The sequence below is a fragment of the Ceratotherium simum genome, chromosome 28 (assembly GCF_057802395.1).
Source record: "Ceratotherium simum simum isolate JZ-2026a chromosome 28, ASM5780239v1, whole genome shotgun sequence".
Lineage (NCBI taxonomy): Eukaryota > Metazoa > Chordata > Mammalia > Perissodactyla > Rhinocerotidae > Ceratotherium > Ceratotherium simum.
In genome coordinates, this window is record NC_141927.1 from 39,056,658 (window position 1) to 39,081,308 (window position 24,651).

The window sequence follows — 24,651 nt, forward strand, 5'->3', positions numbered from 1 at the left end:
TCCACAACACTTGGCCTTGCTGGTGTGGGTCCACCTCTTCCTTACTCTGTGCCGCTTCTGTTAGAGGGCGGGCGAGAAGGAAGTGAAGGGGGAAAGTCTGGCAGTGACATGTATAAGGTTAGGCTCCAAACGGCCTGACACAGAAAATTCCATCTCCCTCGATATCCTCTGTCTTTGTCCTTTGGGTGGGGCTCACAGCAAGTTGGCATTGGGTTTTGTCCCCAGTTTTTTTGAGATATAATTGACATAAAACATATATAAGTTTAAGGTGTACAACATGGTAACATTGCACCAGTTTTTATCTGACTTGTGTGGGTGTCCACCACTGGCCAGACTGATACCTTCATGCATTGGCCCACCTGGGTCTACTGGAGGGGCCTCTCTGTCTCATCCAGAGGTTAGGAATCCCACCTGTTTTCTTGACACCTTCCACACGGCTTGCCCATCCACGCTTTGCTTAGGCATTTACCTGATTGTGTCTTTTACCCCAGTGGCCAAATCATTAATTTATTCTCTGTTGAGTGAGTTGAAGGCAGGTTCGTAGGTTGGGGAGTATTCTTTTGCTCTTCATGGGCAGCTTTTACTTTGTTTCTCTTTGGTTAGAGCTTTAAGTATTTTTTTTTAAATGTTATTCTTTGAAATATTTTCTTTCACTCACTAGATTATTTGTGTGTTTAGCAAATAGTTATGAAGAAAGTCTTTAAATGATCAGCTCAAGTACACATAACTGTGTACTTCCTCATATAACTTTTTACTTCCTCAAGTGATTCTCAAGTGATATTAATAGAGCCTGTACTGGTTGCATGTTCTTTTGTCTGGGAACGTTTTGTATCCGCTTACCTTTGACTTGTATGGTAGCTTTCGTATTATCTAATGACCTATGCAAGTTGTGTGTGTGTGTGTGTTTAAGTTATGTAAGTCAGAATGATGAAGACAGGCAAACCCCCAAGTGCTTGTGTCATTCGGCTCTCCTATAGGTGGATGACTATTAAAATTCTTTAGGTCACTGATTCCCTATCTTTTCTTCCCAAATTGGAAACAATGAGGCTTTGAAGTACTAGTACACTAGAATTGAATTCTTGAAGGCAGAGTCTTTAGTCACTGCTGTGTCACCAGCATCTGGAACAGTAGTACCTTACATAGCAGTTTCTTTATAAAGACAGTTGGCCCTCCGTATCTGGGGATTCTGCATTCGTAGATTCAACCAGCCACAGATCGAAAGGCCTACGATGGTTGCATCTGTACTGAACACGTACAGACTTTTTTTCTTGTTGTTGTTCTCTAAACAATACAGTATAACAACTATTTACATAGCATTTACATTTATTACATAGATATTATAAGTAATCAAGAGATGACTTAAAGTATACAGGAGGATGTGCATAGGTTATATGCAAATACTACGCCATTTTATGTAAGGGACTTGAGCATCCTTGAATACTCCTGGGGGGCGGGGGTATCCTGAAACCAATCCCCTGCAGATACTGAGGGACTACTGTATTTGTCAAATGAATGAAATAAATCCCAAAGGAAATTAAAATAAGTAAGGACCTATTTTTTTAAAAAAAACAGATGTCCACGTATAATTCACACTCCCAGGTCAAATACCAGCTCCTTCACTCATTGGCAGTGTGACCTTAGACTTGTTACTTAATTTTTAAGAACATCAGTTTTATTTGCTATAAAATGGGAACATTACTTACCTCATTAGAATTGTTATGAGGCTAAAATGAAATGATAGACATAAAGCTCCTAGCGTAATATGCAGTCAGCACATGTTATCTCCATTCTCATCTCCATCCCCCTCTGGATTTGGATTTATAGTGCCCCTCTTGAAAAACCTCAGGCTCTCTAATTTGGGTTATGACCTGAGGTTGGAGTCTAGCGAGACAGGCAGGGGCTGTCTTCTGAGACTACCCTTTCTGGAAATGGTTAGCCTTCCTCAGACCCATTCTTATCTCAGTCACCTTTTGGATGCAGTCACATCCCTGATTTTGTGGTTGGGGTGGAGGTTGCTGATAAGCTTGTATTTTGCTTTCATTCCCATCTCTGATTTGTGTACAAGATTCATCAAATTTCTTTCTTTTGCAAGGATCTCGTCACTGAGCCAGAGTTCAAAAGGTTTTCTTGGAGCTCATCTAACATAACTCTTTTGTGCTCTGAAACATTTCCTGAGCATATTTTGTTCCACTTTGTTCCAAGTGCTGGCCCCACGTTCCCTTTGTTGGAGTTGCCACTGCTGTTTTCTACCAGGTTGACTTCAGATAAGCAGCAGAGCCCCACCCCTGACCCCTGGGTCCAGGTTCTTTGCTTTCTCTTCTGGGTTAAGCCTGTTTACCCCTAACCCCTTCTGTGCTAACATCCCAGAGATGCCCACTCAGAGGCAAGATAATAGACATAGGTAGGATTTTTCCAGTGAAGTTTAAATTGCCCAAGAAGATATTGCAGTGTACATATGAGAAAATGAGCAGATGCCTGGCAAGCATATGGATGAGCCTCCTGTTTCTATGTCAGGACAGGCCTGTTAGACCATTGCTCTTATGCTGGTAAAAGATCTGGGGACAGGTGCAGAGGCAGCTGGAAATGATCTGTCTTCCACATAATGTGACCCTAAAATAGCTCAAGGAAGTAAGTGAACTCTACTTAAACAGTCTTACTCATTATCCTTTGGAAGACATTGGAGTGTGTTTCCTTCTGCCAGCAGAGCAGCAAACTCCTGAGCACTCAAGATTGAAGGGCAGACTGCTGCACTCTGAGGCCTGTGTCTGCTGTCCCAGGGCTGGGACCTGCCCATACCAGCTGGGTGGGACAGTTGTGCAATTGCCAGGGCCTCATGGGGTCTTAGATTTGAGTTGATTTTCCTTGATTCCCCAGGTGCCTGGTTTACCATGGTGACTGACCATCCTGTCCTCTGAGCCTTCAGGACCCCCACACCCCAATTGTGTCTGTGCTTCATTCTCTGAGTCACCATCTCTGTCCCTGTTGGAGCTGCTCCTAGCAGGCGTCCAGTACTTCAGCATTAAAGAGCACACAGGGCTCTAGGGAAGAGAGCTCCATTCTAGGACTCAGAAAATCAGACTCTCTATTTAGTGTCTCTCTGTTGTGGATTTTCTTGCTTGTTCTATATAGAATATCTGCCCTGTTGATTATAACAAAAGATGATTACCTGATCCCAGAAATTCAGATTATTCACATATACACTATGTTGAAAAGCATAAATAACCACATTCATGAATATAATAATAACAGAAGAGAAAGCAACAGCCCTTCAGTCCTGGCTTCTCTGCTTTCCCAGCTCTGTCACCTTGGGCAAGGACTTTTTGGTCCATTAATCTTCCCATTTCTTCTCTATGGAAAACTATGGTAACTCTCTGGGCCTACGTGTCCTCAACTTTAAAATGTGGGGTTTGGGCTCAGCAATCTCCAAGGTCCCTGGTAACTCGAAACATTCCATTTTCATCATTCAGGTAGCTGATCTGCAGAATGGTTGCCCCAGAATGTCTTTGGCGTCCACGCCCCTGTCCAGCCTGACTGCTTCCCGTGGTCTCTCTCGCCTCTCCCTAACGCATCATCTTTTGCCTGGGGCTATGTCTTGATGCCTTCTGTTTATTTCTGCTCCATCCTACTTGTCCCTCTCCGCACCTGGACTGACCGCCCACTGCTCTCCAATATTCTGTTTGCCAGGCCATTCTCATGACATCTTTATCAACCGTTATCTTCTCCAAAATTTGTGTATTCCACCCCGATCCCCAACCTCAACTCCATATCCATGTCTATATGATATTTCTCCCAAAGTCACTTCCAAATTGAAGTCCTAGACTTCTTCCTTAAACCAGATCCCTTCCTGACATCTTTCTTGTGTCACTAGCCCCTTCTTTCTGCCACTTACCCATACATGAGTGCCAATTTTGAATTTCGTCTCTTTTTAGAGTCCTTTCCTGTTCCACACCCTCTCCTTTAAAAACTTTCCAAATCCTTTCAACCTTCCTTCGTGTTGTATATCCCATTTTCCCTCTCTGCTCCCGCTGCCCCCCCTCCGCTGATTCAGTGTCATAGCAAATCACTGTAGTAACCTCTTACCTGGTCTCCTTATCTCCATTTTACTAATCTACCTTTCATGCTTTTGAAAGGACAGTTTTGTCATAATCCACCATTAGATCAAGGCCAAACCTCTCAACCTTCAGTTTCTCCTGATCCACTATAGCCAACTTTGCATGTACTTCGCTTGGCTCTCAGAACCCACTTTCAGTCCTCCTGCTAGCGTGTGCATGTGCTGCTCCTTTTCAGAATGCTGCTCCTGCGCCTCCCCAACAGCTGTATCTTATCTTTCCTGCTTATCTTTGGGGCACAGCCTTAGACTTGCTCCCTCTGTGGGGACTGCCCTGACCTGTCACTCACCATGGTTCTCCCTGTCTTGGGATTTTTCTCCCCTTGTTGCCTCTTCCACTCACTGGGTGCTTGGTATCTCTGCTGTCACGTGATCTCTCTCTGTTCTTGACAGTAAGGACTGGCTTCTGGGCTTGGGGCCCATTGACCAGACTATTTGTGCGTAAGTGAAGAAAACGTTTTGATTCAGTGGCACATTTTCCACAATAGCAGCAAATAGGAGACCCTGTATAAGTTCTTGTTGAGTGACTGGGAGAATGACTGCACTTTTCTCCCAGCACTCAGGGTGGCTGCCTTGCGACCTTGCTGTTTGGTCACGGGGGCTATTTTAGCTGAGCAGCCTGTAGCTGGACTCAGTCTTTCTCCACATGTCCATGCTTGGCCTTCAGTCTGTTTTGTTTGAAAAGTCCAGTGACACCAAAGTGACTGGCACAGAGTAGGCAATCAGTCAGTTTTTATCAGGCAATCAGTCAGTTTTTATCGCGTGAACGAGCATCCTATTGCCCGTCTTACTCATTGGTGACTGTCTTTTCTTTCTCTTCTAATCTCTGGCTCAACTTTTTCATCCACTTATCTTTCTGTTTCTTCTCTGTGGAATGTATCCCAAACAAAAATGTTCTTAAGGGAGCTTAGTAATCCCTTTAAATTTGGAGTTTGGTAAGTAGGGATTCGTGGACACAGCCCTTATAAAACTGCTTTTCCACATGGAAGTCTAGCTGGTCCCATCTGTTCGCTAATTTGTGGTTGGTAATCTGAAAAAATATAGAGGAGCTGTGATTTGGGATTCTGGTTCATCAATAAGAACTCCAGGGGTGCCCCATTCTTCAGTTGTGTATCTCTGTCTACCTCGTGGGCTTGGGGGAGCAGGGGGAAGTACCTGGATGCTGTTCCTGACAAGGATGATGGGAGGAGGCTGTTGTTTTCCTGTGGCAGGTCCTTAACTTGGACCCTCTCTGTGCAGTTTCTGTCCTAGGAAATGCCTCCCTGTAGTTTAAAAGTTCACACAGGGTACTTCTTACAACTCTTTTCTGTAATTGGAATGTGAGAAATTAACTTTTCGGCTTTTATGCTTTGTGGTGTGGTTTTCAATTTTTATACGTGTGTATTATCACTATTGCTAGGAGCTTAGGTTTTTTTAGGAACTTTCAGATGCAAAATTATTTTTCTTAATCTCAAGCTCTCATTTTCCATCCAATTTAAATCAAATTAGTTTCTTTTGGCCTGAGACAATTTTGATTCATTTCATTCACTGCTCTTCGGGTGCTATTTTGTAAAATGTAGCACAGTGAGGCCACACTAGGCATTTTAAAGACCAATTCTGTGAGGGGAGCTATGTAAGAGGTCTTGCCTGTTAGAGTTTTGACTGTTTCACTCAGTCCTAAAAACAGTATATAAGGGGCCAGCCCACTGGCGTAGTGATTAAGTTCACATGCTCTGCTTCAGTGGCCCAGGGTTTGCAGGTTCGAATCCCAGGTGCACACAAATGCACCATTCATCAAGCCATGCTGTGGCACATCCCACATACAAAATAGGGAAAGATGGGCACAGATGTTAGCTCAGAGCCAGTCTTCCACAGCAAAAGGAGGAGGATTGGCAACAGATGTTAGCTCAGGGCCAATCTTCCTCACCAAAAAAAACAGAACTAGGCAAAAAAACTGTATATAACAATACCTGTAGAATTCTTTAATTCCAGACTTTAAGTTGACAGAAGTATTTGAGAATAAATGCTGCCCTGAAATGAGGATTAAAGTTTGTTATGTACGGTTGCTTAAGCATAAAAATAGCCAGCTATTAATTACAAAGCCAGTGAATTAGTTGCCAACTTGCCATTCACCCTCACTGAAGATCAGGTGACAACTCTTCATCAGCAGGCAGAGAAAAGAGTGCTTTCAGTCTGATGGGATGCTCTTCCCCTCATTGGGGGCTTCTTGGGATGTCGCACCTGCTCACGCCACATGTTATTTGCCTGAGATGCTGACAGCTAGTGTCAGAGGCCTTGTCTTAGTAGGGGCCTATGTACTTGCTCAAAATACAGTGAGTCTCAACTTCCACATATTCTGCTTTTGAACAAACCAACCCACATGTTTATATGTTATACCTGACACTCTTGTCATATGCCAAAATGGGTCTTTTGTGAATCAGTCAATAAACAAACACTTCAAGTTACTTCCCTGCCAACCACTAGTTCAGGTTCAACCGTAGCACCATCCCTCTTTGCAAGGTTGTGTTTGTGCACTTATTACAGTGTTTTATTATACTTTGCTTTGATTCTTTAGTAGAAATTAGTAAAACAAAAATGAAAGTGCCAGTAAGAACCTTTGGTCTTTAAAAGTTAATACAATTGAGAATAAGGTGGAGTGGAATTTTTTAGGCTCACACTGAAAGCAGAGAGTCTTGCACTTCGTTTGGACATTCGTTGGACCTAAGCCAATCTTCTGTATTCAGTTATGAAAGAAAAGAAAAATAAGGAACAAGTATGAAATGTTAGAACAACGTGTATGGTCAAAGGCTGGGTTTAAAAGGGCAGGTGGAATTAGAGATTTTGAAATATAACTTAATGTTCTGAGATGGAACTCCCCTGTCAGATGTGAGTCAGTTGTCTGGCTCTCTCAGTTTGACTCTCAAATGTATTTTCAGGAAATGTTCAGCATGAAAGTCTGCATGTAGCGTGTCCGATCACTTGGTTTCTGTGGAAGATGTTTCTCCTCCTGCTGCTGCTGAGCAGACAGGAACAGCTGCCGGGCCCACGGGGCTGCCCGGGCCCACGGGGCTGCCTGGGCCCACGGGGCTGCCCAGCACCCTAGTTTGCCTGCATTCTGTGTGGCGTGGTGAGTGTGTGTGTCTGTGTATGTGGTGGCACAGGGAGGACTCATTATTAAACCTTTCTTAGTGTTGTTCTTGCTTTTACTTTTCACCTTTTTTTAAAAAACAAAAAAGGGATCATACTGTTGACTTGGCAGTGCATCCTTGATGTCCCTCTGAGTCATAATATCTATATCTGAATTATATTATCTATAAACGTACATGATTTTAAAACAGTTGCCTGTTATAATGTGGATCTACCATAATTTGTTCAACCATTCCCTGATTGTTTCAGGTTGTTTCTAATTATTTCACTCCGAGCTATGCAATAAGCATCCTTATTTCTATGTTATGGTGCTTTTTTTTTTTTTTTGGTGAGGAAGATTGGCCCTGAGCTAACATCTGTGCCAGTCTTCCTCTATTTTGTATGTGGGTTGCTGCCACAGCATGACTTGATGAGTGATGTAGGTCCGAGCCTGTGAACCCCGGGCTGCTGAAGCAGAGAGCGCCAAACTTAACTGCTACACCACTGGGCTGGACCCTCTATATTATGATGCTTTTGATTTTACAAGCTTGATTACCAGAGGTGGAAATAATGGGTCAGACAATATATACCTTTTAAAATTTAATAGATATTGCCATATTTCTATCCCCCAAAGGCACAGCAATTTCTTCTCCTTCCAGCAATGTAGGGAAGTGCCTTTTATTTCTCATCTAAAGTTCTTACCAATTGAAGAGGTGAAAAAAGGCATTTCATTGTGCTTTAATTTGCACTTTTTGGACTACTAGTGAGCTTGAGCAACTTTTTGCAGCATTCTTCGCCATTTGCATTCTTCTTCTGTAAGTTACCCCTTTTCCTATTGGGTTGCTTTCTTATTGATTTGTAAGCATTCTTTGTCTATTAGGTATATTTATTCTTTGGCATATGTGTTGCAGATATTTTTTTCCAGCCGTTTTGTCTTTTGACTTTGTGAATAGTATTGTTAGCTATAAACTTTTAAAACCTTTTAATGTTATTTATATTGCTTTTCTTTATGCCATTACTTTTCTTCACCTAACACTAGTTTTTTTTTTTTTTAACTAAATTTATCTTGTGGTGTTTTGGAGTTTTTCTTGGTAACGTGAATGGGATTTTTTTTCTCCTTCCATTTCAACTGGATGTAGCTGACATAGAGAAAAGCTATCAATTTATATATACTTGTTTTGTTTTCAGACAACTTACTGAATTTTTTCCAGTGTTTAGTCTATTGAGTTTTCTAGGCATATACATAGTCATATCATCTCCAAATAAAGATAATTTTATCTCCTTCCAATACTTATTCCATTTTTTTCTTTTGTAGTACACTTAGCAAGGACTTCTGTTAAAGTTATTAAACCTCTCTTATGGGTACAAATCGCTTCCTGCTTGGAGTCTGAGCTACAGATGGACCCCCACTGCTCTACATCATGGCCCTCCTGTAACAAATGAGATGATGTTACACATCATCTCATTTCCTCTGCACAGAGAAGTTGTAGGTGTCGAATGACTTCACTGCCAGTATTGTGCAGACTCCTTCCTTCCCAACTGGATTCTGAAAAGTTGAAGATCATGTCCCTTATTTTATGTCCCTCACAGAACTCAGCAGAGAACTGGGCACATGGTCAGCACATGTGGAACTGTTGGATATGTTGAATGTGCTCCTCTTCTCTTCTTCCAAGCCTCCCCACTTCTCCTGGAAGTGGCTCTGGCCTTACTGGACTCGGATCCCATGACCAAAGCACTCTTTGCCCAGAATACCTTTCTCCCTTACCCACCCTGCAGAATTGAGATTTTTGAGCCTCTACACCACAGAAGTTCCCTTTCTCAAACTTTATCGGCATCGCCTGGAGAGCTTGTTAAAACACAGATTGCAGGGTCATGCCCAGAGTTTCCAATTTGGTAGTTCTGGGGTGGGACCCGAGAATTTTGCATTTGTAACAAGTTCGGATGCTGCTGGTCCTGCCAGTGCAGTTTGAGAACCGCTGCTCTAGACTGTAGTTGGTGACCTCGTGGATGCAAGGCTGAGTTCTTTGCAAGAAAAAGCCAGATTCTTGTGGTGGTCCAAATTCCCCTTCATGTCACCCGAGCGGCTTCTGCCCTAGGCCCCAGCGGCCCCCCACCATGAGTCTGTGTGCTGAAAGTCAGAGTATGTCTCCGGGGCACACAATATTCATCTTTTACAGGATAGGTGATTTTGAAATGAAAAGCATTTTTGAGGCTTACTGAAAATTCACTCCCCTTTCCACCCCCTCAGCCTCTGCGCTTAGATACCTTCATGAAAACAGAATCATCCATCGGGATCTAAAGCCAGAAAACATCGTCCTGCAGCAAGGAGAGCAAAGAGTGAGTGACCCTCCCGGGACTTGGAAAGTCCTGGGGACTGCCTCAGGGGAGCTGCTCTGGTCCAGAAGGAACACGCTTTGTATGTTTGTTTATATTTGCGTTTCCTTGAGTTTATATTTGCTTTGATTCTCTGGGAAAGCTTTTTGATTTGAAACAAAATTCAGCAAAAAGTTCCTGCTTGCAGATTGAGGCACGTTTGAATGGATCACATTGTTAATCGCCCAAGTTGCAGGAATCTGATAAGAAAAATAATGTTTGTCTTCCCACCTCCACCCCCAACCTTTGGGACTAACACTTCTTGGAAACAGACTTTTCATTTTCCATTTATTTGAGAGCCTCACGTTCTGATGCTAAAATGGAAACCAGCTCTGAGTTGGTTCTGGATGTGGCTGAGGAGAGGCGTTTGGAGCTGGCACCTGCCCATGAAGCCTGTGCTCTCTCATGGCCTTGTTTGTTTAGCTGGGGGCGATGAGCAAGGGCTCAGCTGAGTGGACTGTAGTAACTCAATTCCCTGGCCACTTAATCTCTTCTGATACAGCTCTGTCAGCATTCTGGGCCTGACCCATAACTGTCACCGTGCTCACCTTTGTTCCAGTTCACACTCATTCTTGCCAGAGGTTCTAAGATTTAAAGGTATTTACTGAGAAGGAACTGGCCTGGGCTTTCGCGTCGTAAAGTCCTGGTTTAGCATTCTTGAGGGCTGGTGCGTGGTCTGTTAATTTTGACCTTCTGGTGATTGGTTGCAGAGCAAGGGAGAACACATGCCTTTTTCCAGCATTTTTATAGTGTGTTTTCTTTTGCCCAAATATACCATGTCGAAGACATTCTGCTGTGTCTCTGGTGGTTCTTAGGAACTTAGAATCTAATACCACCTGGGAATTCAGAAATATCCTCTGTTCTGTCAGCAAACAGAATTCTTATAGGGGGACAGTGTATTCTCATAACCCTCAGATTTCTCCTCCTCCCTTTTTTTTTCAGTTAATACACAAAATTATTGACCTAGGATATGCCAAGGAACTGGATCAGGGCAGTCTTTGTACTTCCTTTGTGGGGACCCTGCAGTACCTGGTAAGAAACAGGATTTATGTGTTTGCTTAGCAGTTTCTCTCTGATGGCCATGTTTGCGGGCCTCCTCTCTATGCTTGCCTTCCAGCATCTAAGTCCTGCCAGCTCTTTGGGTGTTTCCTAGGTGCATGGGAATTGTTATATGAGATCAGACCCAGAATCCATTCAGGTCAGCACTTTTGCCAGCATAGGCCCTATGGAGGGATGTGGTCATCTTCTTCTGTCAAAAGAGCCCTGCTCATGTGCCCTTGCACAAATCCCATATAAGCTCTTGTGCTGGAGTATTTTATCTGAAAATAAAGAGTTTAAACTAGCTTCATGCTGGTGTATAGAGGCCTCAGTTTCCATGAGGCATCTCGGGGGCCATTGAAGAGGGGACCGATCTCCGAGCTCCCGCCCCTTCTTTACACCATTTGATCTGGATGTTGGGATTCTATTTGGGTGACTCATTCATTCGAGAAATATTGACCAAGGGTAGTCTTAGAGTTGAGCAAGAAAGCAGGCATCCCTGATCCTTACACTAATGACTAAGAAACTATAATTGTGATAAGTGCTACAAACAAAAAGTGCAGAGGATTATAAGAATATATATTAGGAGGACCTGAAGGATGAGGAGCTGAAAGGGGCTGAAGGTGGGGGGAAGGAAAGGAAATTCCAGGCAGAGGGATGGTACATTGGAAGACCAGAAGGTGCGGCTGGAACCTAGAAAAGAAGGAAGAGAGTATCTTGAGTAGAAGCTGGAGAGAGAGGTAGGGACAGATTCTTCAGGGCCTTTTTGGCTGAGTTAGGGATTTCAGACTTTATCCTAAAACCTCTGCAGAGATATTGAAGGGTTTTAAGTTGGAGAGGGATCAAGTTTACCTTTTGAAAAGACCACTCGATACAGTGTGGAGAATGAATTGCGCCGAACAAGAGTAAATAGTGGACAAGTAGGAACGAGGCTCTGAGAATAGGCCAGTTCAGAGCTGTGGTCACAGTGAGGATGGGTCACGAAATGCCTGGCAAGAGACTCAGCCAGATTTGATAATGGAGTACTTGCAGGTGGTAACAGCCAGTAAAGAGTTGATTGAATAAGAGTCTGCAGTTTAAACAACAAAAATGAAAAAAGGTTGAAAGCCACTGGGCTAGATGAGCTTACATATCCTATCTAGTTCTTAAATTAAAAAGAAAAAGAAATCCTTTGAAGTCTTTTTGAGTGCATTTATACTCCCTACTTATCCCACCGACTAGAATAATGGGCTCCATCGATTTGTCATCTGCTCTGTGGAGTGAAGGTTGGAGTGGCGACTCCTGGGGGCTGTGATTCAGGCACCTGTGTCCATATAATGTAATTATGTAGGTCCCCTGAGTATCCTCTGGCATCCTCATCGACTCAGCAGCAGTTAAAGGCAGGGACCCCATGCTCTGACCAGGATGCTCAGTCACATCGTTCACTCACAGGTGCTAAAACTTTTGTCCATAGACAGACCCAGAGATTGACCTGACCATCTCCAAATTTTTCCTCTTGGTTTGGACTCCTTGGCCTTTCCTTAAGTGTCACACTTCCAGCCAGACTGTACACAGTCCTGTCTGCATGCCTTTGCTTGTGACGGTCCTTCCTGGAGTGTCTCTTCTCAGACACTCCTGTGAGGAGCCTTCTGGCCCGGTTCCTGTCCCACCTGTGCTTTAAATCTTCCCTGGGCCACCCCATCTCTCTCATTGGGTAGCAGTCATACATCTGGCTTTTTCCTGCCTGATTATAAATATTCCATCCCATTGTGTGCCCACATGTCGTAAACTACCTTGGTTTTGGAGACTTGGACAGCATTTAATTGTGTTATGCATTTGCTGTGTACAGCCTGGTATCATTTTCCTTTGTTGTATGTAGCCTATCTTCCCATCTCTACACGACGCCCATGAGAAGGGTATATATACAATGTGGTCAGGTCTACCTAAAAATACCCCTAGGGGCCTTCGTATCAGCATCAGGATTGAATGAGGAACAGAAAAATCCTGGCTACCACCAGCTAAACGTGTGGTCACCACTCGTCCTTGAGTGGACGTGCCAGTGCCCCAGATGGAGCCAGCAAAGAGTGGGGACATGATTAGAAGGGCTGGTTGCCCCCTCCCGTGGTGGCTCCTCAGAAGAGGGAGCAACTCAGGTGCGTCCCCGCCGTGCGTCCTTGTAGGCCCCGGAACTGCTGGAGCAGCAGAAGTACACCGTGACCGTCGACTACTGGAGCTTCGGCACCTTGGCTTTTGAGTGCATCACGGGCTTCCGGCCTTTCCTCCCCAACTGGCAGCCCGTGCAGTGGTGAGTGTGTGACCGGGGCCCGGGGTGAGGAGGGCCACCTGAAGGAGGCGGTGTGTCCCTCTGTCTTGTCATGCCGCTTCACCCGTCCCCATCTCACTGGGCACTCCCAGGCTGGGCCTGAGCTATCTGTGATCTGTCTCCTCGAGGGGAAGTCCTGTTAGGACCCAGCAGGTGGACAGTCTGAACTCCAAAACCTAGAAAAGTAGAGCAGTTGTTAAGTATCAACATGGATTCTGAACCTGAACTACTTTAAATACAATACTATGTCAATGACATTCACCCTAAGTTCAGTAGCAATAAGTCAGTCCTTTTATAGAGTGTTGTATAAATGTGTGCACTTACACTGAAAATGCTGTGTATTAGTAAATGCATAAAGGATATGTATGTATGACAAATAATGAGAAATATTTACATGAAAATTTGTAGACAAATTTTATTACACCTGAATATAAATTTTGTTTTCATAAATTATGTGATAATGTATTGTTGACAAATTTTACTATACCTGAGTACAAATTTTTGTTTTAAAAGCGTAAGAAATTGGCTTAAAATGTGAACCAAATAAATTGCAAAATAAGATTTTCTTATAAAAAAACCAAAGGATACGATTAAGGTTTTTTAAATTACTCTATTCTTTAACTTTTTTCTGATTATAAAAATGTGTTGTTCATTATATACATAAAAGTTAATCATGACTGAAATGCATAATTTAAAAATTAACGTTCCCTTAAATCAGTTAGGTTTCATTCAGAATTATTCCTTGAAAGGCCACGCACTAATTGAAATGACGCTACTCTTGTTTAAAAATTTTTTGCTTCCAGTTTATTTCTTTGAAGCAGTAAAAAGTTTACATGGAGGCCGGCCCCGTGGCGTAGCGGTTAAGTGTGCGCGAGCCACTGCTGGCGGCCCCGGTTCGGAACTCCGGGTGCGCACCGATGCACCGCTTGTCAGGCCATGCTATGGCAGCATCCCATATAAAGTGGGGGAAGATGGGCACAGATGTTAGCCAGGGCCAGTCTTCCTCAGCAAAAAGGGGAGGATTGGCATGGATGTTAGCTCAGGGCTGATCTTCCTCACAAAAAAAAAAGAAAAAGAAAGAAAAGTTTACATGGTTCAAACTTCAAGAGTATAGAAGAGTATACAGTGAAAAGTCATTTCCTACCCATCTCCCAACCCCCGGGTTTCTTCCCCACGGGCACCCAACACCATTGGTTTTTGGTCTGCTTTCAAGGATGTTTTGTACAAGTACAAGCAAATTGGCAGGTACTGTTTGTTCGTTTATTTATGTATTTCACCCCTTTTTGACATCAGTGGTAGCATAATATGAACACTGTTCTGTACATGCTCTTAAAGCATTTTTACTCTGTGAGAATTTCCTTCACACAACCCAGAAACAACCTCCGTGCACATCTGTGTGTGTCTCCAGGCTCTTCAATGTGTGTGTTATACTTTTAAAAAAGCAAAAATAAATTACTATACATACTTTCATATAACCTGCTTTTCAAACTTACTGTTGAAAAAGCTTTATGTTTTTCCATATTATTTGTAATGTCTGTTTGTTATTCCACTGAGTGGCCATACTACAGTTTATTTAACTTATCCCCTGTTGTTGGGAGCATGGGTGGCTTATAATTTTTACTTCTTAAAATAACACCAAGAATAACATCCTTGTAGGGAAATCCTTGCAGGTCCATAATTATTTCCCAAGGATTAATGCCTAGAAATGGAATTAACAGATCGACTGTTGTACACATTTTGATGTGTATTAACACAATGCTCAACAGGAAGGTTGTATAGATGACGTTTCCACCAGGAGCACAGAAAGCCGTCCCTTTTCACACCATTGCCAGCACTGGCTCTTGTCATTTTTCTGAACACCTTTCTGGAAGTAGTGAAAACATTAACTTTTTCAAAGGACAGGTGTTTACATCATGAGAATATTTATTTATAAAAATAAGATGTAGCCTTTGAAATCAATTCCACAAGAGTAGCTTTATGTGATGGCAGTCCAGTTCGGTCAGCATTTATACACCAGACGTTGGAAATGCAGAGATGAATGAGGCAAGGTTCCTGCTTGTGAAATGGCAAAGTATGCCCTCCTGTGGTGGTTTGTTTTAAAACAAGCAGTGCTTGTTGACCTGCATAGATTCTGGAATATGGAGGAATCAGCTCATTAATTTATAGTCACACCATATAGTGTAACCATCATAAAAATAACTTTAAATATCTCTACATCTATAGTGGGTTTTTTTTGCCTGGGAAAGATTCGCCCTGAGCTAACATCTGTTGCCAATCTGCCTTTTTTTCCTTCCCCAAAACCCTAGTACATTGTTGTATATTCTAGTTGTAAGTCCTTCTAGTTCGTCTATGTGAGCTGCCACCACAGCATGGCTACTGTCAAACGAGTGGTGTGGTTCCGTGACTAGGAGCTGAACCCAGGCCACCAAAGCAGTGAGAGAGCTGAACTTTAACTACTAGCCATAAGGGCTGGCTCACATCTATAGTGTTTTTAACTAACCAAGGAATTACTGCATTTCTTCAGTTCAAATGTTGAGCTTTTCCATTATTTATAAAAAGATGAGTTAAAATCCATTAGAACTCGAACAACAAGTGCTATTTGAAAATATATCCCTAATGGCTCAGCATCTTCATAGTAAGTCTGTTGTCTGCAGAATGAGTTTGCTGAAACTCCCCTCATCAGTGCTAGAGGACCAGGTGACCTTTTTCAAGTGGAATTCTCTGACACCCAGTAAGGAGCTGTTTAGTGGACTAGTCTGTGAGAAGTGACTCTGTCATCTGCTTTGAAATGCCTTAGCTTTTCAAAAATTTCACTCATCTCAGATGGCAGGTAGATAGTAATTTCAGAATAAATGCAACTTGAGCTTCATAGTTCTATTATAAAGCTACTTTGAAATACATTTACGACCTACGCAATAAGCATTTTACTTACTGTGGCCTTTAACTTTTATAGTTTCCCATTGACAGACTGAGTTTTCCATTAGAGGATCGTCCGCTTGTATGTGATCACAAAGTCTTGGCATACCTGACTTATGGCAATCACAGTTTCTGCCAGAGCTGTAAACCCCTGGCCTCTGCCATACGCCAGCTCTTCTAGCTGTCCCCTGTGGCCCAGATAGGCCAGGTCACCCCTTGCCAATGAGAAGCATTCAGAGCTAAAGCATTTTTTATTTGAATTTCCTGGATGTTTTTGGAAAGGAGGCACTTGGACATTCAGACGGAGTAGAAAGAACACCAGACTTTGGATTTGAGTCCCTGATTCTGCCACTCTCTAGTTCTGTGACCTTGGGCACATCACCTGATTTTCGTTTCCTTACCACTGAACAGGGGACTACAAGCAATGTCTACCACATGGGGTCATCATGGCAAAGAAGTGCATGTTCAGTGTCAAAGTACTTGGTTATCTCTGAAGCGTTATTCACATTTAAGTTATTATTCTTGTCACTGAGAAGACTTGAAACCAGTTGGGTTTATTTCCTTTTCCTTCTATTTCAGATGCATCAATAAGTTCTCTCAATTGGCAAATGTAAAAGTTTACCCTTAGAAATACTATTTAGCCATATCTATTTAGAGATGTGTGTGCGTGTGTTGTGTATATTTCCTCTGAATATAGTATACATGCAGTAATCTTGGTTTGGAAGTCATAATTTTATCCTCCATCAAAACATTAGAGTTTTGTATAGGTGAAATGAAAGATAGAAAAAATGGTGAGGACAAGCCAAGGATGAGAGAAGGAGTCAGCAGTCCTGTCTCCAGAGCCCTGGGCACGGGGTGGTTAGTGACCACTCATCAGGCAGCTCTGGCCATTCTTACACTCTCCAAGAAGCCGTCCTAGCAGGATACAAATGCACTGACCACTATCCCAAAAGATTAAATAATGACCTGGGGGTATCCTGTCCAGTTTATATTTACATAATTGTCCATTTATATTACAAATATAAAATGGCTCTTGACCACGAGGTGACTTCAGGACTCTAACAAACCAGATCATGCATTTGCAGGCATTCCAAAGTCCGGCAGAAGAGCGAGGTGGACATTGTGGTTAGTGAAGATCTGAATGGAACAGTGAAGTTTTCAAGCTCTTTACCCTACCCCAACAATCTTAACAGGTAAGGCACAGTGGCATTTCTCTTCTACATATTTTTCTTCCTTTTTGAGAAATAGATATCTGAGGTGACATCCGATAGCTTTTAAATAGGTTATCAGGATCTCATCCTATGACTAAGAACTTGACATAATCCATATCAATCTTAAACTTAGAATGGATCCCCACACTTCACCCCCATCTAGAAATCATCTCTTTTCTGAATTTACATAATGTTTATCTGCATCTCTTATTACCCTTAGTAGCTTCTACCCTGTGTGACATTTGGTTTTACACAGGGTCTATCTCCTAGTTGTAAGCCTTTTAAGGGTGGGGAATTATACTTTATTTCTCTGGGCACTCCTTATATAGCCTAATACTGGGTCATAGTCAACAGAGAAATCTTTGTGGTTTGAACGGCATTACAATCTAGTCTTAGAGCCAGAATATGAACAGTTAAATAATATCAGAATTGAGTCATAGGACGAAAGAAAGCTACAAGGCAGTTAGACAGCTGAGTAGCATGGATAGTAATTACCATGAGTATTTAGAGAACGGGGAGAGAGGTATTGTGTGTACTAGAGCTGTGTGGAATGACTTTGGATGAGCTGGAACTTTCTGAAAGGATCTGGAAAGATGTGCAGGACATGGATAGATGAAGAGGAAGGAAGTTCAAAGGGAAAGGATTGGTGGGAGCAAAGGCATGTTTCAGGAGGTGGTGAGTAGCCGTGTTGGCCTCAGTGAAGGTTTTTCATGGAGGGTGGTGGGAGGTCAGCTGAGAGTGCTTATAGGAGGCGGGCTGTGGAGGGCCTGCAGTGCCGGGGAAGGAATGTCAACTTTGTGAGCCATGAATGCTTTTGAGAGGGGTGAGTGACAAAATAAATTCAGCAGCATGGGGTCTAGATTGTGTGTGGGGATCACCTTGAGGTAGGGCATGCTGTAAGGTGCATTTTAAAAAGCTTCACAGATCATTCTCACGCAGTCAGTTGGAGATCAGTCTGCTAACTCATCTGTTGAGAAATCCCTGATTTGAGGAGGTGTTTAGCAGGTCAGGAGAGGTGATAAGCACCTGAATAATGAATTTGGTTGGAAATGTTTACTTTTCTCTCAGATTAATTCGTTTTCAGTTATTTATTGGTTGTCCTCTATGGTTATAATGGTGAAATGCATGTGGGGTGTGCACTTTTCAATTCGCACGTCAAGGCCACCTGAGAATGGCGTTGGAGGTGTCTCCTCACACTGTGCTCCTCTTCTCAGCGTCCTGGCACAGCGGCTGGAGAAGTGGCTGCAGCTGATGCTAATGTGGCACCCCCGAAAAAGGGGCACTGATCCCGAGTATGGGCCCAACGGCTGCTTCAAGGCCCTGGATGACATCTTAAACTTAAAGGTGAGCTTGCAGCCAGGTTAGCCCTGAGGCAACAGGTCAGGTCCCCATGGGACGCGGCAGTTCTTATGAGAAAGAAATGTTCATTAAAAAGCTGGTCGTGGGCCCCCTGACCAGTAGGGAGATTTAGGCTCCTGTAAGAATGTCTCTACATTAAGTAAGAGGATAGGACCCCTGTGCTGATTGATGTTGGTCATAAGGTCATAGCTATGGACAAACAGGAATATTGAAGACTTGAATATATGAACCACCTTCGCCAAGCTAGGCCCTTGCTTTGTGTGGCTGGAAATGTTGAGAGTAGCAGAGGATCCGGGCAAATAGATGAGCATCTGTAAAGGTGGGTTTTTTCCAATAACACTTGGGTTGTGTTGCAGCTGGTTCACATCTTGAACATGGTCACAGGCACCATTCACACCTATCCAGTGACAGAGGACGAGAGTCTGCAGAGCTTGAAGGCCAGAATCCAGCATGACACAGGAATCCCCGCGGAGGACCAGGAGCTGCTGCAAGAAGCAGGTCTGGCGCTGGTCCCCGACAAGCCCGCCACTCAGTGCATTTCAGATGGCAAGGTGAGCTCCTGGCTTCTTGCACAATGCCCTGTTTTTCTCTGACTTTGCCTCCAAGGAAACTATCACGGTTTCAGATTTCAGCTCTACTTTGTTAAGCAGTCTATTAATCACACAGTGTAGATACTTGCCTGCTTTATTAAGTTGGAATGTGGCGTCCCCTGTGTCCCTAATAGGAGACAAGAATCCCTCTTGATCCCTCCTTGATGCTTAACTCTTTCCTTCCAGAACGCTTAGAGTACCTTTCTTTTGCCTTTGTTGCCAAAGCGATGCTTTATTCTTCTGAGTCAACCAAAACTATTTATGATGTATCTGTTGTGTACAGAATGTGCTGACAACCACAGCAATGCTAGACCCCATGGTCCCTGCCCAAAAAGAGCTGATACAGTTACCACATGAGAATCATTGGATAGGGGAGAAGATCGTGAACATCTGCTGTGCAGAGCAAACACAATCAGAGAATAAAGTAGAATGTGATAAGTTGTAAATAATGTGCACGTTCGGATAATAAATGTAAAAGGAACAGGAAAAGGAAGTAGAGGCTGGAGTCATTCAGAAAGGCTTCACAGATGCTTAGTATTTGCTGGCTGAAGATGATGCTATTGGTGAACAGTGGGAGACGCTCAGAAATCTCTTCATTATTACTTGGAAAAAGGACAGGTTGGATTCACAAGATCTCCTTTTGTTCTTATCACTTTGCAGCTAAATGAAGGCCGCACGTTGGACATGGATCTCGTTTTTCTTTTTAACAACAGTAAAATCACCTATGAGACTCAGATCTCCCCACGGCCTCAACCTGAAAGTGTCAGCTGTATCCGTAAGAACATCATTGCTTTTAAAAAAAAATAATAACTTACAGTGCTTGGGACAAGGCAGGAAGGAGAGACATGGACCAGGGGAAAGGTCCACACCAAGGAGATGAGCTTACCCGGTCCTCGGGCAGCCTTCTTGGGATGTGTGAGGAGTAGCCCAGCCGAAAAAGAGTAAGGAAGTCTTCAGTTAACTTCAACCTCAGAGATAGAACTTGAAAGAGAGGACAGAGAATGCTGCCTGCAAGCCACTGCACTTGAATCGGATGGCTGTTTTATTTATTTTTTAAGTTTTATTTATGTTTTAATAATTAATACATGCACATGATACAAAAAGATCAAAAGGGACAAAGGAATATGCGGTGAAAAATAAGCCACCCTCTCTCCGCAATTCTCCAGCCTCTTCCAGGAAAACCACTGCTATGAAAATCTTGGGTTTACCTTCCAGAGGTATTCTATGCATTTATAAATTATATATATATCTTCTTCATATACCTTCCAGGCATATTCGATACATTTATAAATCATATCTGTGTATATAAATATTCTTTATATTATATATAATTATAATGTATAGTCTATATAATATATATATTCTATAATATATTCTTATGTTCTAAAATATATTTTTTTTCTTCTTTTTTTCCCCAAAGAAATGGTAGCATACAATACATACTGTTCTGTACCTACCTTTTTCACTTAATATATTTTGCAGATTTTTTCCCCTGTTGGTACATATAGGGCTGTCTATTTTTTAATGCCTGTGTAGTTTTCTGTTGTGTGAATGTTAGATGGACATTTTGATGCATCTCCCACTCCTGTTCCTACACACACACACACACACACACACACACACACACACACACTTAGAATAAACAGATTGAGGGTCTAAAGTCTTAGCGATCTCCAGGCTTATTGCTTATTTAATCATCTTCCAGTACCGCTGGCTGAAGCTGTATTTCTAGAAAATTTCATATGACCTTAAATGTTGTGAACCTAAGAGTTTCTATTGAAGATATATGTGCCTGTGTACATGTGAATGTTTCCACGTGGTTCATGAAGTGTTCCTTCAAATCAGATCGAGAGGGCCGGCCCCGTGGCTTGGCGGTTGAGTGCATGCGCTCCACTGCTGGCGGCCCGGGTTCGGATCCTGGGCGCGCACCGACGCACCGCTTCTCCGGCCATGCTGAGGCCACGTCCCACATACAGCAACTAGAAGGATGTGCAGCTATGACATACAACTATCTACTGGGGCTTTGGGGGAAAAAATAAATAAATAAAATTATAAAAAAAAAAAAAATCAGATCAAGAGCTGTTTATTGACTGGTACAGGCTTATGCTATAATGGGACACACAAAATGTATGAGACAACAGGCATATCACCCCAAAAAAGTTATGTAATAGCATAGTAGTTTACCTAACTTTTAAAAATGGAAAAGTGCCAGTGACGTCGCAAGGCACACTATGGCTGATCGTGGGAGAGTTATACTCTCTGACAGTTGCGTATGTCTCTGTTCCAGTTCAAGAGCCCAAGAGGAACCTCTCTTTCTTCCAGCTGAGGAAGGTGTGGGGCCAGGTCTGGCACAGCATCCAGACCCTGAAGGAGGACTGTAACCGACTGCAGCAGGGACAACGAGCTGCCATGTATTGTGCCAGGCGGTTTTGGACTTAACTTACTTAAAATTGCTTGGTGGTTTTTGCCAGAGGGAGGTGGCAGGGCAGGGGCCCCAAAGCAACTGTTAGGAGAGACAAGAGGGAGACACTGGTTTGGGTGGACGGGAAGTGGTTGGCTGGGCTGGATTGAGGGAGGCCCTTTTAGACCTGGCGAGGTGAGTGAGGTTAGTACTTGGAGCAGAGTATGAACTGAGGGATAGGCTCACTGAACTGAGGGCAGAATTTAGAACATGGAGAAGCTCATTGTAATTTGGGTTAGCAGAACTCCCCTAACTGGCATGCTGGGGACTGACTTTTACCCCCTAGGTTGTGACTAATTTAGGTTATTGGCCCTCTATGTAGTACTTTGCCTAATTCCAATTTTGGTGCAGAACCTCATCCATTGCTAAGGGCTAGGAAATGGTCTTTATGGTTGTAAGTGACTGCTATTATTATTATTATAATAATTATAGCAGGGACCTGCCTTGGTGTTTGAGGCGGTTTTGTTATTGTACAGGAAATGGTATTTGGATCCCAAAGATGCCCCAAGGTTCTCTTTCTTGTGGTCCCTACAGGATGAATCTCCTCAGAAATAACAGCTGCCTCTCCAAGATGAAGAATTCCATGGCTTCCATGTCTCAGCAGCTCAAGGCCAAGTTGGACTTCTTTAAAACCAGCATCCAGATTGACCTGGAGAAGTACAGCGAGCAAACTGAGTTTGGGATCAGTGAGTGTATTCTTTGCAGTGACTTTGGAGAGACCATTCCTTTCTTGTTTTCTCTCCCTGAGGTTTCTTTTGTCCTCTTATAATTGAGTTGCTTGTTTCTGTTTTGGTTTTGTGGTGTTTTCATTTTTTTTCCCCACATTTTTTTTTCCAGCATCAGATAAACTGCTGCTGGCCTGGAGGGAAATGGAACAGGCTGTGGAGCTCTGTGGGCGGGTAGGAGACTCATCTTAGGTTTATATACTTGCTGAGGGGGAGTGGGCTTTTTACTGCCAGTTTCTACTTTCTCATTGAACTAGGTTGATCTTGTTTGTCAGAAACCAAGTTTTCCTCACCGTGCTCTTTGACCTTAACTAGGACTTGCTGGAAAGAGGCTGGGAGAGTAGCCAATGAAGAGGGCCCACAGTGGCAGATGAGGAGCTACACAGATGGACAGAGCTGGTCCAGATTTGAATAAGGAGCGAAAGTGTCCTGGGGGGGCAGCCTAGACCTCTTCCTATTAGAAAGGACCTGGGATGAATGGTCAGCACTCCGTCTGGTCAAAGGTTTTTGCCTAGTTTTGTTGGGCCACCAAATCTGTAGGAAAGAAAAGGTCTAAGCAGAGAGTCTCGGGACAGTATAAATCAGATGCCACTAAAAAATGCTCATTATGAGGCACGGGAAGTAAGTGTGACATAGTGAACCTCACACAAATTAAAGACCTTGGGCTCCAAGGCTTTTTCCTGGCCTTTTCCCCCTGTGAACTTGGCCAAGGGCCTTCACCTTTGTGTTTTAATGTCTGTTTCTATAAATCGGTACTGATATGCGTGCTTCCAGGTAGATGTTATCTAGACAATACCGTATTTAAGCATAGAGACGGGCGCATGCTCTACCCCACCTTGGCACTCATGTACATAATTGATGAAGTAAAGGAGTCCAGGCCTCCCCGCATGGGATGGTGTTGGATGGACAAATTAAGAGAAGGAATGTGCCTTGGGCATCTTCTGTATGCCAGGCGCCATGCCAGATACTTTACATACTTTATCTTATCTAACTCCTAAAACAGCCCTATTAGAACTAGCCTATTTTATGGTGGAGGAAACTGCAGCTCAGAGGTTAAGTAACTTGCCCAAAGGTCACACAGCTAGAAGGTGGTAGACCTGAGATCCAAACGCAGGTCATGCTGACTTCAGAGTCCGTATTCCTTCTAGCCAACCAGTCGAGAGTCTTCAATGAGTTTGGAGGGTTTTTCCTGAAAATCTTGCATCTCAGAATGCTCTTATTATGTCAGTTGACATTAGCACAGCTTTTTCATCAGGAGAATGAAGTGAAACATTTGGTGGAACGGATGATGGCGCTGCAGACCGACATCGTGGACTTGCAGAGGAGCCCAATGGGTCGGAAGCAAGGGGGGACACTGGACGACCTGTGAGTACCACCTGGGCGGGGAACCAACCACACACTGCTGCCAACACACACAGACGCCTCAGCTAGAGTTTCCATATAGATGTTGGGTCGTCTGAGAGTTCACATGTGGGTATTATGGACGCTCTGTGAGACTGTTTTCCTATAGAGCATGCCCGCCCTCCCCTGGTGAATCATCTCGGCACGTTCCACAGATGAGCAAGGGCAGATCACCATCGCTCTGAGCCTTAGCCTCCATATCTATTAAGTGGCACCGAATTGTGCCAGCCCTCACCGAATTGTGAGGATCGGTTCAGATAGTGCCCAGAGTGGCAGTTCATAAACTCTAAAGGCTGTAATGCAAGGAGCCTTTACTGTGGTATCAGACATCACTGTTGATCTGGCCCACCCTGACCCACGTGTGGCTCAAAGAGCAGAAAGTGGAACAGAGAAGTGGCCTGGCAACTCTTAGAAGTTTGGACCCGGAAACTGTTCATTTGAGTCTTTATCAGAAATTTGGCCCAGGCTCCGGGAGGAGATGAGGCGCCCAGGCAGAGCAGTCCTACTGGAAGGAAATTGCACGTAGCCCCCAGGGTGCAGACGAGCCACATCAGCCTATCAGGAGCTGTCTTGTTTGGGCCCTGGTGTCCTCTGTTGCTTTTACTAAGATTCTTAGGACGAGAAGCCTGAATGTCAGAAATCTGATTATTTGTATTCTATATTTTCCTGAATTATTTAACCCATTATTCTTCTCTAGTTTTCAAATGAAAGTCACCTCTGAAAATGTCAGCCAGTCTCACTGTGTTAAGGGGAAAAAGGGTAGGAGTTTGTGTCTACCTTGGGCTTGAGTTTTCAAGGGGGAGCGTGTTCTGCAGCTCAGGCCCACCTGGAGTCACTGTTGTAGAAGACGAGAGGACAGGGAATTCCAGAGGACAGAGTGGAGACTCCTTTCCTTAAGATTCTCTCTCTCATTAAACCTTGGAGACGTTTGAGTTTTGATAATGAGGGTGATCCTTCCCTTCTTAAAGATATCACCATAATATCCCTAGGAATAATAATTTTCTGCAATCAAGACATATTGCCAGTCTTGCTTCTAGAAATCAGAATTCTACGGGCAGAGAT

The 24,651-nt window shown here is 43.4% G+C and overlaps 1 protein-coding gene across 2 annotated transcripts in view; it reads left to right on the forward strand.

The window, feature by feature from the left end:
• Positions 1-24,651, forward strand: part of IKBKB (inhibitor of nuclear factor kappa B kinase subunit beta) — a 50,419-nt gene that overhangs the window by 17,227 nt on the left and 8,541 nt on the right. The window contains exons 6-16 of one of the 2 annotated variants that reach the window (XM_014795905.2): positions 9,462-9,550; positions 10,529-10,618; positions 12,784-12,908; positions 16,928-17,035; positions 18,268-18,397; positions 18,769-18,963; positions 19,663-19,777; positions 21,290-21,413; positions 21,998-22,149; positions 22,301-22,362; positions 23,432-23,553. In XM_014795905.2, coding sequence (XP_014651391.2) covers positions 9,462-9,550; positions 10,529-10,618; positions 12,784-12,908; positions 16,928-17,035; positions 18,268-18,397; positions 18,769-18,963; positions 19,663-19,777; positions 21,290-21,413; positions 21,998-22,149; positions 22,301-22,362; positions 23,432-23,553 — 1,312 coding nt within the window. The remainder of the gene's footprint in view (positions 1-9,461; positions 9,551-10,528; positions 10,619-12,783; positions 12,909-16,927; positions 17,036-18,267; positions 18,398-18,768; positions 18,964-19,662; positions 19,778-21,289; positions 21,414-21,997; positions 22,150-22,300; positions 22,363-23,431; positions 23,554-24,651) is intronic. The other variant, XM_004441200.3, reaches the window with a different exon arrangement.